The 17,125-nt window shown below is 40.5% G+C and overlaps 1 protein-coding gene across 1 annotated transcript in view; it reads left to right on the top strand.

The window, feature by feature from the left end:
- The window catches only part of hsd17b12a (hydroxysteroid (17-beta) dehydrogenase 12a), a 174,572-nt gene that overhangs the window by 97,377 nt on the left and 60,070 nt on the right, over positions 1–17,125 (top strand). Inside the window, exons 5-6 of the mRNA XM_078549566.1 lie at positions 1,126–1,190; positions 8,961–9,005. Coding sequence (XP_078405692.1) covers positions 1,126–1,190; positions 8,961–9,005 — 110 coding nt within the window. The remainder of the gene's footprint in view (positions 1–1,125; positions 1,191–8,960; positions 9,006–17,125) is intronic.

Raw genomic sequence — 17,125 nt, 5'->3', positions numbered from 1 at the left:
TATGTGACCTCCTTTTCCTTCCTTTCTTCGCCCCCCCCCCCACAAAGTTTTCTAATTCTTCCCCCTTCTCAAGTTGCTGACTCTTCCGAAGGAACTTTTCCCCACTGGTGCTGACACCCCCTTGCACCTGTGCAAGTGCTCATTTTTTGTATAAAGTCCTGCCAGGTTGACTTATATCTATTGGGAAGAATTTCTCTGATCTGATTGTCCTGATGGTGGGTCGTGGACCAGGACATGCAGAACTTTGGGGGCCATGAATAGTTTTGTGTGACGTAGGATATATACAGTGTACCAGACTTTTGGAGCTGAACACGTTAATTGTAATGCTTCCAATCTCTAAGGACATATTGTTTAAATTTTACCTGGCTGGGAGCGCCCTCGTAATCTGCACGATCAGCCTTTATTGCCTATGGTGCATACCTGTACAGAAATGTTATTACTAGTTTGTGCATGTTCAAAGAAATTCCCCATTCTTACACACGTCACCAATGAACAATTATAAATATTTCTTCACACCAGCTTTTGAAGAGTAGTAATGGCATAACTGTGAAGAAGTCTATATTTCTATGGGGCTACAGTGGCGTAGTGGTAATGTCACTGGGCTAGTAATCCAGAGGCCCAGGCTAATCTCTGGAGAAAAGGTTTCAAATCCTACCAGGGCATCTGGTGGAATTTAATTTCAATTAATAAATCTGGAATATAAAGCTAGGTGATCATGACAACTAGCATTGATTGTCGTAAAAACACACCTGGTTCACTAATGTCCTTTTTAGGGCAGGAAATCTGCCATCCTTACCTGGTCTGGCCGACATATGGGTGCAGACTCTCAACAATGTGTTGACTCTTAACTGCCCTCTGAAATGGCCTAACAAGCCACTCAGTTCAAGGGCGATTAGTGATGGGCAACAAATGCTGGCCTCGCCAACGACACCCACATCCCATGAAAGAATGAAAAAAAATTCTGCTTACAACTTGTTGCAGACTGTGAATGGAGCCAAAAACAAGAAAGGGGATATCTAAATTGTATTAATGCCACTGAATCTATATTGTTTCCCAATGGGAAGTATAAGCAATGATGTTGAAGCAAGGTGATGTAACCTGATGTATTAATTTAATTTTCTTCAGTGAACAATGTGGGAATTTCTTACGACTGCCCAGAATATTTCCTGGATGTTCCTGATCTCGATGACGTAAGTATTCTAACATCTGAGCTAATGATTTTTCTCCATTTTTCCTTGTTTTCAAAGGAAAGTGCGGGGCTGAGTGATGCAGTGGGTTATAAACTAGCTCTTTATTTTTGGGATGGGTTCAAGATCATTCCAAACTGATAGAATACAAATTTGCCCTCAGTACCGCCCCACAGCACCAACATACCTCAAGGTTGGTGTCTGGTTTTGTATCTTGCGGACCCCTGTTGTTGTAAGACATGATTACACCAAATTCAGGTTTGCTGTAAGCGCTCCCTCAGAGTCAGTGGAGCTGGCCACTCGGTTGAGCAATCTTCAGTGTCTTTTGTGAATTGACTCTCATTGTCCTATGGTTACTTTTACAACAGCAGGGACAGGTTCTGCCCAAGACACTCGCATCTTTTGCATGTATTTCTTCAATTTCTCCGCAGACTGGCTGAACAAATAGCTGAGTGAGATGAGACTGAATGTGAACTTCAGCTGCTTTGTTTCCCATCAAGTGAACGTACAGAAGCTCCGACCAGATTATTTCCCTTAATGCAGCTTTCATTTGTGTAATCGAGGAGGTGAAGAAGGTTCTACGCAACCCCACCTCCATTGTCATATCCCTCGATTGTATTTCGTTGTTTCCACAGCCCTTTACTGCCCACAGCATTCACTGGCCTTTTAAAAAAAAAAATCTCTGCCCCATTTGTTCAGGTCTCTATCTTTTTACATACAGATCAGAGACTTGCAAAACAATGGGCGTTTTGAACATATTTTGCGGTTGAGCTAGTATTTTACTTTTTGCATTCCTTTCCCAGGAATAATTTTAGACGTGTATGTTATTCTGGATAGTACATGAACAAATAACCGTGAAGCCCACTTAAAAAGAGAACCTGAAAATCAAATGGCCCATTTATCTCTGGCAGTCAACTAGTACGAGGCTCGCTGCGAGCTATAAGGAATTGCAACCACCTCCTGTGGCAAAATGCAACCCCCTCCCCCCAACCCCAGCCGCCTTGCAATGATTTTGGCTGGAACACATGTTGGGTGTATCTCAATTAGAACAAGTGATAGTCAGCCTCTGCCAGGAACTAGAGAAACACTGGGCATTCTGAAGTGTTTCCTCGAAAGCTCATCTAGTACAAAGCGGTTGTTCCCACTGATCGGGGAATCTACAACACGGGGGCACAGTCTCAGGATCAGGGGTCGACCATTTAATACTGAGATGAGAAATTTCTTCACTCAGAGGGTTGTGAACCTTTGGAATTCTCTACCATAGAGGGCTGTGGATGCTCCATTGTTCAACATATTTAAGGCTGGGATAGACAGGTTTTTGGTGCCTCGGGGAATCAAGGGATATGGGGAGCTGGCAGGAAAATGGAGGTGAAGCCCAAGATCGGCGATGATTGTATTGAATAGTGGAACAGGCTCGACAGGCAGGACGGTCGTCTCCTCCTGTTTCTTGTGTTCTTGTGCTTTTCCACCTCCAGCAGACTCACCGACAGCTGACAGGGCCATGACCCACTATTAAACAGGCCCCACCTTTCTCCTCCAAGTCAAAAACAAAGACCACACAAACGGTCAGCCCTTTGATCTGTATTGCTTTCAGTGCAAACACAGATGGTACAAAAATTCCCCTAGATCTACTGTTGCACTGTTCCTGTAAGCACATTTCAATCAAATGTACCATGGCTTCATAAAATTTGAACCACAGAACCCCTTACAACACAGTAGGAAGCAATTTGGTCGGTTATCTGTGCTTGCTCTTTGCTATAGCAATCCAGGACTAATCCTACTGCCCTGCTATGATCTCCATATCCCTGTCTGCCCCTCTGTTTCAAATATCTATTTTCCCTTGATGGATAGAACTGTCTCTGTCGTGACTAAAATGTCTCCTAATCTTTTTCATAGTTTTAATTTTGAATTGACCCCTCACCTCAGGCTTCCCAACTGGAGAAAATAGTCGCCAACTATTCACACTATTAAAGCTTTAAGAAAAAACTGAAATCTTCACTGGGTCTTCCCTGCTACACCAGAAGTAGTTCCAGTATCTCATCTGTCTTCATAAATATAATCTCCCAGCCTTGGCTTCATTCTGGTGATATGGCCCTCAATGGCTTTAATGTTGTCTCTATCATGGAGCACCCAAAACATTGCGTAGTTAGAGCACAGTCAAAAGTAGTAAGTTTCATCATTACATTTTTACTCTTATTTGAATGTACCCATTTCAAGAACTTGACTCATTTTAAAAGCCCACTTAAAGTATGACTGCACAAATTCGTTCTGAGCTGCCAATAATTTACTGTTGGGTCTACCTATTCCAGGTGGACTGCAGTGGTTCAAGGCAGCAGCTCACCACCACCTTCTCAAGGGCAATTTGGGATGGACAACACCAGCGTCCACATCCCGTGAAAGAATTTAAAAAAAAACTTGCCCATTCTATCAACAGGTCGCCCTACCAACTCTTAGGTAATCCGTGTGTTCCACTAGCTCGCAGGCACAATGTTGGGGCAAGCGTTAGCACTGCTTAAAAGACAGCAAGGGCAGCAGAAGCAATCGCAAAAATCAATGCCTAACTTGGATGTTTTGTTTGAAAACTGGCCTGGTTGCTTAAATGGCCTTAAACTTTATTCTGGAGAGATTTGGGATGAGAATTTGTGTGTAACAGCACCACCAAGTGGTCAAATTGTATAAACCATGCAGTAGACATTTGTATCAAAACAATTGGATTGCAGAACATTCCTGCGATTCACTGCATAGAAGTTATCTTGCGTTTTTGTTTAATGTTTTGCCAACTGTTTTGCATTTTTACAGAAAGCTTAATATCTTCAGATTTCTGAATTAATTGATAAAATAAATTGCTGTGTACCAAGAGCAGCCTGACTGAATTCAACAGTTTTGCACACAAGTCTACTAAGTTTTTACAGCAAAGCTGCAAATACACCAGGGATTTTCTATTTAAACAGTTGCATTATATATATATATATATAAAGAATTTACTAAAAAGTGAGTGAAAAACAATCTTTGAGGTGAAAATTCCATCCTTTCAATATCAAATGCACTCAATATATGCTTGATTTATCTATTTATAGAAGTCGTCTCTTCATTCTGTCACACCTCAGTGTTTCACTTGAAAGTACATCACATTTGTACCTAATTGGCTCACATGTCATCTTCATAAAATGTTGAAGAATCTATTCAGAACACATCAGTTGACGTACAGCAAGCAGGAACAAAATGTTCAAAAAAGCACCAATTGAGAAAAGGAAGCAATGTACTATTTCAGCGCTGAACAATGGTAATGGAAATAAGACTTGGAACAGGAACAGAAGTTACAAGGGAGTGATTATATTTTAACCTGTAGACTAGCATTGTGTTTAAGATGCATATGGAATCCTGTGCCATGAAATCATATGATTTTCCAGATATGCAGACATGTATGATCTTTTTGTATAAAATGTCAATGAATTAATATTTAGTGAAGTTAATTGACAGGAACATCCACGTCAATGGCAAATGTACAAGGCAGGTTTGCGCAACTAATTTGTTAAAGCAGTCACGTGTTTGTATCAGCTTGTATTAGGTTGGAGGTAGGATGCTGGATTTGTATATAGTAATACTTGAGAGTTTGTGTCCATTGGGAGGGTAGTTTCGGAGGGGGAGGCCCAGGAGTGTGCAAGAGATCAGGAAATTGCAGGATGCGTTAGTTCTGGTGGGGTGGTTATGTTGAGCAAGAGTTTTAGTGGAATAGAAGAGGAATGCTCTAACAGTTTTTGAAACCTAGTCCATTAACGAGGCATTGAATTGAATTGTTTCTAGACTGGAGAAAAGATGATTTTGAGGGGCTGAGCATAGAACTTGGGGAAAATAAAATGAGCAATATTAGCAAATAACCAAGTAGACCAACAATGGGAAACATTTAAAATGTCATTCAACAGAGTGCAGGAAAAATTTATTCGCTAAAAGGAAAGAACAGGCTAAAGACTAGTGAGACTCCATGGATGAATAAAGACATAAGGAGACAACTGAGGGCTGGGAATGAGACTTACATTAAGTGCATAGATAGCAGAGGAGTGCAGGATAAGAGAGAATACGAAGAGATTAGGAGAGACATTAAAAAAAGCAATTAGAAGGCAAAGAGGAGCTATGAAATTAAATTATCAATCAACGTAAAATACTAATATTTTACGGGCGCATCAATAAAAAAGGAAGCCTGTGATGGGAATAGGACCGCTAAGGTATCGGTAGGATTATGCCACAGGTAACAATAGAGAGATGGCAGAAATTAAGTAATTTGCAGTCACCTGGTAGTATAGAATTTGAATGTCACTGAAAAGAGAGACATGCTGCTGAAACTTTTCGTCTTGCACTCATTAGGACAAGTGCAAGAATACCAAATTTCAAATGATCGCAAAAATTTATACCACAGGAGAACAGGGTGCTGTTTGGTTAGCAAGTCAAAGCTTCAGCCGCATGTCTCTCTTTTCAGCAATATTAAACTATTCAGCTTCAGTATTTATCAAGGAAATAGAGCAGGGAGACATGGCATCGAATGATGAGATGAGTAATGAGTTAAGTGCATTTAAAATTAAAATAAGTGGATGTATTAAATAACTAATGAAACCCCGAGGATAAAGTCCCTGGTCAGGATGGACCGCATCCACTTATTTTAAAAGAATCTAGGGAAGAGATAGCAGCGGCATTACTACATATTTAATCATTTGTTAGAAAAGGGTATAGCGTCAGAGGACTGGCAGATAGCTAATATTCCTATATTTAAAATCACTTCCAGGGAATTATAGACCAGTCATCAGTGATGGGAAAAATAATGAAACCCCTAATAAAGGAGGAAATAGAAGAACATCCAGAAAATAAAAATACAATAATCAGCAAGACTTTGTAAGCTTTGACCCTCTTACTGATGCAGAAACATGCGAAGCAACAAAGTTCAGCTGTGAAACTGCTTTACTAAGACAAAATCAAAACAAGTTTCATGTGTTTCATGCAAACTATGCCAGTAAACTCAGGCAGCGGTTTACAGTTTAATGTGAGATACACTATCCATATTGAGTGTGAAGGGAAGACCACATGTCTTCCCTTGCCGCTTTGGTCGTCTTCTCTTGACTCCTGGTCTCTGGTTCTTCTGCCACCATGTAGGCTCAAGCAGGAGAGTCCCTCTTATCCTGGATTTTATCCAGCTAGCCCTTTTCCAGTTTCCAATAATGGTCATGCCCTGTGCTTGTTTTTCTTCACCAACCATGTCCATTCCATGTTAACTGTATTAGCATTGTCATGTAAGGTTGTCCACATCCACCATGGTTCCTCTTCCTCTTATCTCAAACTGCCATATCCCGTGTCCTGTTATGAGTCTTCACATCATCTCTTTTTAGTTCACACAAGGAATTTGAGGTTTCTACAAGTACTTAGCTTTTAGCCACTGGAAGTGTTTTATAGCCTGGACTTCATTTCACATGATCCTTCTACTTTGTCATCAATTTATATTGTGCCCTAATTCTACATTTTCCTCCCTCGCTACAAAAGATGTCGTCTTAAAGTTCAGTGTTAATAATCTTAGTGTGAGAATGGATGCTTTCTAAAATATCTTAGGGGAAATATTGTGTTATTCTGTAAAGAAGGCTGGGTGTCTGTGTGTGATTTAATTGGGCAAGAGTTTGATAGGAGACATGTTGTCTGGGGGTCGGGAAACATGAAAAGGATGGAAGTGTTAAGTTGAGGTGCCAGTAAATAGGTTAGATCTAACATTTGCATTTTTATGTAGTTGAGAGTTTGTTTGAATATCAAAGAGGAGTTAGATGACCAGGAAAATGTTTGCATCTTGCAGGAGCTCATAGGTAAACAAGTAATGGGATGATATTTTATTGACCCAAAAGCAGGGGCAAGATGGAAGCATGGAAGATCTTATATTTGGAAGGGTTTGAGTTTCAAAGAGGTGTGTGAGAACAATGGAACGAAGATGAAAGGGAAAAAAGGTATATTGGAGTTAGTATGGATAGTTATTGAGTTGGAGAGAGAGCTGGAGCTCTGGCCTGGGGGAAGGATCACCCATCCAGTCAAGCCAGAAAAGTCTTGGGCTGCAGCAAGCAGTTTCATTCTGAGGTGGATTCCTCCGCAGAGTTGAAGAGGGTAAAGTCATGTGGTAGACCTTTATCAAAGTTACAGCAGTTTCCCTTGTGTTTTTGAATTACTGGGTTTTATATTTAAACATCTATAAGCGTTGCCTGGAAAGTGGTTGCTTGTGGGTTCGACTAAGTAGAGTGTTTTTGGGGGAATGTTTTGTAAGACTAACTTAATTATGTAACAGTAATCTTGTATGCTTAAGTTTTCTTTCAATTTTGTTAATAAAACTTTTTTAGTTTTTAAAGAAGACAAGAAGTGTTACTGGACCTCTTACTGCTGAGATCAGCACATTGTCTTCTCGTTATCAGAATACAAAAAAAAAAGTTTGTGGCCTGTCAGCCAGGTTTCCCTCTGGGATTTATTTGGCTTGCGCAACAATTAACACTGGCTGCAGTCACAACATTAGTTTCAAAAGGGAAGGAGGTGGTAAGAGAGTGTAGACAATGGTAATGCAGTGGAGGTGATTTATGTGGATTTTCACAAGGGCTTCAATAAAGTGCCCCATAGACTAAAGATTAAGATCAGAGAATTTGGAGTCAGGGGACAAGTGGCAGAATAGATTGCTAGTTGACTTCAGGATGGAAAGCAGAGAATGAGAGTAAAAGGTAGTTATTCAGACGGCAGAAGATGGAAAGTGGCGCTGCACAGGGATCAGTGCTGGGACCACTGCTGTTCAAAATTTACATTAACGATTTGGACTTTGGAATCAAAGACACCATTTTTAAATTTGCGATTGCACCAAATTGTGGGGTATAGTCAATGCTGAGGAGAACTGCAGCAAATTACAGGAGGACACTATTAAAGTTGCATAATTGGCAAATGAAGTTCAGAACACATGAGGTAGTAGGAAGAACAGGGAGGTAGGTCGCTCGTTGCTTGGAAGGTGCAGAATTTTGATACAAATATAAGTCACTAAAAGCCGTGCCACAGGTTAGCAAAGCCATAAAAAATGAGGATCGAACTTTATTTCTTTAGGGATAGAATTGAAAAGTAAGAAAGTTAGGCGAAACCTGTATCGGACCTTGGTTAGACCATGCCCAAGAGCAGGCAGTTCTGGTTACCATATTATAAAAAGGATATAGAGGCACTGGAGAGGAGAGTTGCAAAGATGATTTCTTGGGAAAGGATTGACAGGCTGGGTGTCTTTTCTTTTGAAAAAAGAAGGCTGAGGGGTGACTTATCAGGTCTTCAAAATGATTAAATGTTTTGTTACTGTGGATACAGAGATAACGTTCCCTCTTGTGGGGAAGGGCGTAACTGGACGTCATCAGTATAAGCTAATCACCAAAAAATCCAATGGAGAATTCAGAAGAAACCTTTTTACCTAATGAGTGGTGAGAATGTGGAACTTGCTACCACAGGGAGTGGTTGAAGTGAGTATTGTAGATGCATTTAAAGAGAAATTAGACAAACATATGAGGGAGAAGGGAATAGATGGTTACAATGATAGATTTAGATGGGAGGAGGCTTGAATGGAACAGAAATGCAACATTACTGGTTGGGCTGAATGGCCTGTTCTGTATCATATATGTTTTGTAGTACATAGAGTCGATCATTTGCTAATTAAAGTGCCCCTATTGCTGTAACATTGAGAAAGTAGAAACAATACCTTATTCTAACAAATTAACAGATCAATTTTGTTTCTCTCAGATTATCAACAAGATGATAAACGTCAACGTTCTATCGGTCTGCAAGGTAAAACAGATTCATTTAATAATTCTGGAAAGTTTTAGTTCTTTACATGATCATTGTTTTTGAAGATGGGTTACACCACATTGATTAAAATTGTGTTCTAAAAATGAAATTGTAGCATGCATTATCAGTTGGAGAAAAGTTCATAAGTCATTTGATAACTTTTTTCTAAGTTTTCTTGTTTTCCTTTCCCTCACAGTGACCCGAGCAGGGTGTGGCTCTCTGGGTGTTAGCAGCACCCTCCTACTTCCATTTTCATGTATGAGTCCACACATTGCATACCAGTGGCCTTTTGTACAGTATGTGCAACAATGTCTTCAACCAGCCTCCAGAGTAGTGAGCAAAATGGATTGCTGGTTGATTTTTATCTTTCTCTAACAAGTTGATTACCATTACCTCTGGTGTCCCCCAAGGATTTATCCTTGGGGGCCCCCCTCCAATTTTTCACCTACATGCTGTTCCTTGGTGATATCATCCAAAAGTACAGTGTTAGTTTTTACATATATGCTGGCGACATCCAGCTTAGAACCTCGCTTGATTTCTGCACTGTCTCTAAATTATCAAGACTGCTTATCTGATATCCAGTACTGGATGAGTAGAAATTTCCTCCAGATAAATATTGGGAAGACTGAAGGCATTGTTTTCAGATAAAAGCAAAATACTGCAGATGCTGGCAATCTGAGACAAAAACAGAAAATGCTGGAAAAACTCCGCAGGTCTAACAGCATCTGTGGAGAGAAAAACAGAGTTAATGTTTCAAGTCTGTATGACTCTTCTTCAGAGTTAAAGAGAAGTAAAAATGTAAGGAAATTTATACTGTTTAAGGGGGCTGGAGTAGGTGAAGCTGGATAGAAGGCCGGTGATAGGCGGAGGCAAAGGAGAGATTGCCAGAGATGTCATGGGCAAAAGGAAAAAGGGGTATGAATGATAGTGTGCAAATTCAGAAGTTGTCAGTGATACAATGACCCCCCAGAGGGTGGGCTGTTGAGGTCCCATCAAAAAGACACTGAGCAATTGGCAAGTTAATGAAAATGCTCACTTTTACATTTAGTCTCGCTGTAAAAACCCTTGGAAAGGTTTCATCTTATTGAGTGTAACTGAAGTTTTAAATGCTAACTTCAGAATGACTGAAAAACACCCTCACTGGCCCTGAAAAGCTAATTTTATATTTGTCACATTTTTTCATTGAAAAATTTCATGTTTTTAAAATAATTAAAATTTGTTTATATTGATATTTTAGCTGCTTTCTAAATCCAATCAGTTTTTTGCTATATGGAATTTTAGATTAAAGTTAAAGAAGAGTTTTTAACTTCCTGGTTTTTTGTCTGAGAATGCAGTGCCTCAATGTGATTGCCATGCTTGCTGCTATCACCGCTGCTGTACACCTGGTAATCGCCCTGACTTGGCGCTAGATTTTAAACTTGTTGGGAAAGGAGAAATCCATGCCAGAGATTGCTAGATCATTGTGGGCATCTTTTCTCAAGGTCGGCGGTGAGCCCTGTTACTTAACCACTGACGGCAAAACCTGGGCCAGTGTTTTTTTACATTATGTGACAAAATATCTAGTCCATGTTTATATTTGTGTAAGGTAATGTTTAGTTTTGTGAAAATAAGCTAATTAAAATGCCGATCTTTAGAGATTGCCAGAACACCTAAAATAAAATAGCAGTTCAGAAAGTTAGCCATTTTTGTTTTAAGAGAAGAGCTGGAGCCCTAAAGCAGCAGGTGGGCTTACTTAGTTGGAGAACTGGAGATGTGATGTCTACACTGCTTGCAAAGAAGTGCAGCCCAGAGAGGCTTTGTTTTCGGAGTTGGAGCTCAATTAGTTTAAAAGCATTCAGTGAACCCTGAAAGGCGCTGTCATCATGGAGATGAGTGGAGCTTAAGAAGGCCCCTTGTTTGAAATTATCTGAGTGTTCTGCAGCAGGGGAAGAGGCTCCATCCCTAAAAGATGCCGCTGGTAGGCTTCAGGCCGTTACGGCTCAGAAGAAGTCCTGGGAACTGTTCAGCGCAGCTGAGGGTTGCATTTTGTGAATCCTGTGAAATGCAGTTCTTGGAGAAGGGATTGAACCACCGGGAAGTGAGCAGTTGCTGAGGAAATCCCAGTTGGAGTGGCCTTTGAAGGAATTCAGGGGCTAAATCTTTGAAAGTGAAGATTTGAAATCCCTCCTGAGGGAAACAGTCAGAGAGATTTTGTGACTCACATTGGTCACTGATGTCTGGGTGGGTTGCTGAGAAATCCATGGGATCTGTCTTGGTTGCATATGGCATCTAATGTGCAGTGTGGTGTGTTTGACCACAGTTTGCCTGTTAATTCATATTTACCTTGTTAATTCTGAATGTTGGAGTATAAGATAAATAGTGGGTTGTTTTATTTTTCTGACTTTGTATAGTAAAGTTTATTTTGATTGTTTAAAACCGTGGAATGTGTAGCTTTATTCTCCGAGTGGGTAGCTGCAATTTTAAACTTTGTCTGCTTTAAGCAAAAAGTTAAAGGTCCCTAACTGGATTGCAACAATTAGAACAAAAGATGTTATATAAATTGAAGCTATTGGGAATACTCGTGAAAGGTCCACCCTTCTGTGTTCTAATAATGAGCCAAGTTGGCTGGTTAATCATCAACATTATCCTGAAGCACTGCAGAGGCCTTAACTCAGATGTATGGCTATCAAATCTATCGGTCCATTGACTTGGTTTCAAATTTCCATTGCCAGATGTGTCACTTTGGAGACACCCAACTCATGAGCTGCTTTAATGTTTTCCTCCAACCCATAAAGAGGATAGCTTCCAGTTAGTCATTAGACAGCTGACTAACATGGATTTGCACCCTTGCCATGAAGAATTCCGGTACCAGGCAGTAAGCATGGATGGTATGGTGAGCAGCACAACTCAAAGATATGGCCATCATTTTTCTGAGTACACCATGGAAGTACACCATACTTCATCAACAGCTGGTTCCACCAGTTGGAGATGCAGAATTTCAGCAGTAGTTGCTTGCCTCTCTGCAACCTAAACATGGTAGGCACCAAATGCTGTATATATCTAGCTCTAGATAACATCATCTGGCATTTGTCGTCCAGTTTATTTCCTCATTAACTTTGATGCTCTGCCATCTTAAGTGATGAGGAAGGATCTCTCCAGCTTCCTTGATGCTCTGGATGCCCAAATCAATGCTTTGTAAGCCTGACACTGATGAATACCCGTTATGAAGCTAGCCACGCACCCCCCCCCCACCCCACGCACCCACCCCCATCAACCCCATTACAGACTAATCAATGCCAGACTAGGCAGGGTGCCTTATTCCGTGCATCTGTATGCATTATTTTTGTCCCAAAACCACCTCCACATGTAGTCCTGGATCTCTTGCATTGCCTGAAAAAAGCCCTTCCATTGAATGTTTGAGTTCTAAATCACAACAGAGAACTGTTAACATGTCATGTTTGCCACAAGCTTTACAAGCAATGTTACATTTCACTGGAGCTTTACACAATCTTGTACAAAGCCAAACCTGTCTGCACATTCCTCTCAAGGGCAGAATGTAACCTGTTATTTTCTGATGCAGCCTATAGACCTCCAAAGCATTTGTATGCTTCAGCAACCCAAAGAACCATCTTGCTAGCCACTGAAACTAGCAAGGTTCCTCAGTAGTTTTGGTCACTGTATTTTCAACTAATGAATGTAGCAATCATTTTGTATATTGCAAGGGCTCACGAGCAAGAAATGAGGTGAATAACTAGTTAGTTTTTTTTTTGCATTCATAACAAAGTATGTTGAATGATACAAGAACTCCTGAAGTAATGCTTTGACTCTTTTACACGTGGCTGCACAGGCACGCATCTCAATTTGAACGCTTGAGCAAAAAGGTGGTGCCTTCAACAGTGCAACACTTCCGAAATACTGAAAGTTTCTTCCAAATTCACTTGGACCAGTCCTGGAACTGGTTTATGACTCAGGAAATAGTGCGACCAACTAAGCACAGCTGAAACTATAATGATGCCCTATGGAACACCTTGGAATATGCACCTCTATAACAATCTTAATTACTCGCCTTAGAAGGGAGCTGCAAGTTGAGTTGGTAGTTCTTTAATATTTTTTAAACAATGCACCTTTTCAAAGGTGGTCTCCACCCCTTAACTGTTCCTACTCTTCCTCTCATCTTCTCACCTTGTGCTACCATTCAAGGAGTTGCTCAACTACAGGAGAATTGCTCAAATGGATTACCTGAATTATGGAATTGACAAAAGCCTGGGAGCAGAATAGTGTGTGGTGAGGCTGAGGATGGGGTGGAAATAACAAATGAAAAACACAATATTAGCTGCAGCATTAAAAACAAAACCTATTTGAAAACCCTCATGAACACTTTAATCACAGAAAATGGTTCAGCTTCAAGGAATAAGGACATTCTGGAAGAATTTGTGTTTTAAAAGACACTTAAAGGGTTAATGCAGGACTTTGCTATTCCTGGAAAAGTATCCTTTTACAAGAAAGGGTAATTAAGCAGTTGAAAAAAAGGCTGGCAGTCTCTTGACCCTAGTGGACTGCGTACAAATGGGGCCACATGGTTTTTATGGCTCTGAAAAAAAATGTCTGGAAGACTTAAAAGTGGGTTTTGGTTTTGAGAAGAGAAGGACCAACTGTTTGAGAAGGAAGACAGCAGCCTCTTGCAGTCCACAGCTGGAAGTGAATATATGCTGCTCCTAAGATGCTATACATGCTGGAATGCTCGCGCATTCCTTGAGCCCGCCTGAAAAGCAATGCCAGAGTCATTGTTTTGCGGATCAATTCTGAGAAACCAATCACATGACCTGGACACCACTTCAAGAACTCCACCAGTTATCCTTTGCCTTTGAACCATTGGCTTTTAACCTTGGGCAGAATTCCTCCATTTCTATTTCTATCTCATTGATGTGTGTGTGGTGTGGCATGTGTGTGAGAGACAGACTTGAGCTATCTCAAAAGAGTCATTATAATTCCATACTTTATGTTGATAAGCTTTGCCTTTCTATTTGACAAGACTGGTTTTATAATAAACTAATAAGTTTGTTTATTAAAAGAAACCTGGTTAAAGTCTCTTTTATTCTGGGTAACAGTAATGAAGGTAAATAATTGGCCATTTGGCCATTTAAACTAATGTTGTGACCTGTGGAGCAGCGGAGCTAGGTCAACTGTGCACTCACATCCCGGTCATAATAAAACAAATATTTTTAGTAGTGTTTCATGTTTTGTGCTTTAAGGTACCAGCAATTCTTTTTTGTTTTTTCCAAATGTATGAACACATCAATAATGGTTTCATGGGAAAAAACCTCAGCACAGAGATGTATAGTATGTAAATAGATTTCTTTTGCATAAATTACTCAGTTTTGCAGCTTCAAATTTTTTAACAACCTAGATTGTAAATTGACAGACTTTAAATACAAGGTGGATAGTTGTGACAAGCCTTGCACATCTATTGATTAAGTTTACATCTGAAGTGCTTCAGTCAGCAGCAGATATGGAAAACAAGTGTTACAGATGGGGACACAGGGGTGGGTCAGTTCAAGTAGCACTGTTTCCATCTTACCACCTGTCTGTAAACAGAAGGTGTTTTGAATTGGTTTGTTTTAGAGACTAAGTGGTGGCATATTTTTACCAGCCCCCTCGATTTTCGTGTGATTTAGTTTTACTAACAATCCACAGCAAGCTCGAGTTAGGATTAACTCAGAAGGTTAGTTTATTTCACACATTCAAAATCCTTTCTTTATATTGATTCATGGGATGTCGGCATCGCTGGCTAGGCCAGCATTTATTGTCCATCCCTAATTTCCCTTGAGAAAGTGCTGATGAGCTGCCGCCTTGAACTGATGCAGTATATATGGTGTAGGTACACCCACAGTGCTGTTAGGGAGTTCCAGGATTTTGACCCTGTGACAGTGAAGGAACAGCAATATATTTCCAAGTCAGGATGGTGAGTGGCTTGGAGAGGAACTTAGAAGTGGTGGTGTCCCCATGTGTCCGCTACACTTGTCCTTCTAGATGATAATGGTTGTGGGTTTGGAAGGCCCTGTCTAAGGAGCTTCTGCAGTGCATCTTGTAGATACAACGCACAGTGGCAGCAGTGCGTACTGGCGGAGGGAGTGAATGTTTGGGATGGGGTGCCAATTAAGTGTGCTGCTTTGTCCTGGATGGTGTTGAACTTCTTGAGTGTTGTTGGAGTGGCACTCATCTAGGCAAGTGGAGAGAATTCCATCACACTCCTAACTTGTGCCTTGTAGATGGTGGTCAGGCTTTGGAGAATCCGGAGGAGAGTTCCTTATCACAGGATTCCTAGCTTCTAACCTGCTCTTGTAACCACTGTATTTTATCAATCCCTCGATTTTTGTGTGATCCAATTTTACTAACAATCCACAGCAAACTCGAGTTAAGATTAACTGAGAAGGCTAGTTTATTTCACACATTCAAAATCCTTTCTTTATATTCATTCATGGGATGGTAATCCCCCGAATGATGTTGGTGAGGGATTCAGTGATGGTAATGCAATTGAATATCAAGGAGCGATGGTTAGATTCTCTCTTGTTGAAGATGGCCTTTGCCCGGCACTTGTGTGGTGCAAATGTTTCTTGTCACTTGACAGTCCAAGCCTGAATGTTGTCCAGGTCTTGCTGTGTTTGGACATGGACTGCTTCAGTATCTGAGGATCGTGAATGGTGCTGAACATTGTGCGATCATCAGCAGGCATCCTCACTTCTGACCTTATGAAGGATGGTCATTGATGAAGGAGCTGAAGATGGCTGGGCCAAGGACACTACCCTAAGGAACCCCTACAATGATGTCCTGGAACTGAGATGATTGACCTCCAACAACCACAACCATCTTCTTTTGTGCTAGGTATGGCTCCAACCAGTGGAGAGCTTTCCCCCTGATTCACATTGATTCCAGTTTTGCTGGGGCTCCTTGATGCCACACGCAGTCAAATGTGACCTTGATGTCAAAGCCAGGAACACACACCTCGCCTCTGGAGTTGAGCTCTTTTGTCCAAGTTTGAACCTAGGCTGTAATGAGGTCAGGAGCTGAGAAGCGCTCAGTTTGGGTTCTGCCAGGGTAAGTGGGCAGGTTATTGCTAAGCAAGTGCCGCTTGATAGCACTGTTTATGACTCCTTCCATCACTTTACTTATTATTGAAAGTAAACTGATCAGGTGGTAATTGGCCAGGTTGGGTTTTTCCTGCTTTTTGTGTGCAGGATATACCTGATGTCACGAAAGTATAATAATTCTTATAATATTATTGTGATTTATTGTAAAAGTAGGTTAATAATGGGATTTGGATAGTTTCTGTGTGTGTGATTTAATTACATCTTATAACCAAGCAGACTGCAAGTTAAGTATCAAAAGAGGTAAGGTGTAGAAATGTCTTTAATACGTTAATGAGTAAACATGGTTGGGATCTTAGCATATAAGGTGTAAAGGGAATTTGAAGTTGTAGATAGATGAAAGGGGGATTTGGTTTTCCAAGGGATCTGTCTGTTTACAAATAGCCAGACAAGCAAGCTGAATGTGTTTATTTTTCTCAAGGGTTATTGACAATATAGTGACAACATGAAAGATTTATATTATGAGAAAGCTAAAGTTCCAAAGACAAGTGGAAACAATGGAATTTACATTAAAAAGAGAGAAACATGTATAAAGCAGAATGAGGTTATGTGTCAGGGAAGGCATTGTAAGATCTACCAGAAGTGCGAGAAGCCTCTGGTATCTGTGCATTAAGCCTGCAGTCTACGGAGACTGAAGCTGGGAAAAGCCACTTCAAGTTCTGCTGTCCAAGGTATTGTGTTAACTTGCTGGAATCTATTTTAAATGTATTCTTACTGTTGCCTTAACAGGGGTGCAACTGGAAGCCAGATTAATTAGGGGTTTTAGGGGTTATTATAGTAGTAATTTGTAGACCTATGTATGTGCTTGAAATATTTTTGTTAATAAATGTTCAGTTTTTATTAAGAAACTAGATTAAAGCCTTGGTGGACTTATCACTTCTGAATTCAGGGCACACAACTCAAAATAAATACAAATTGCGAATCAGTTGTGATAGCGTGATCAGGTTTCCCTCGTGGATTTGATCCGCCTGGCAACACATCATCTGCCGCGTTGTA

This window comes from Cetorhinus maximus, chromosome 9 (assembly GCF_964194155.1).
Source record: "Cetorhinus maximus chromosome 9, sCetMax3.hap1.1, whole genome shotgun sequence".
In the NCBI taxonomy this organism is placed as follows: Eukaryota; Metazoa; Chordata; class Chondrichthyes; order Lamniformes; family Cetorhinidae; genus Cetorhinus; species Cetorhinus maximus.
The sequence above is the reverse complement of the archived record's forward strand: the minus strand, read 5'-3'. Positions and strand labels throughout refer to the sequence as shown.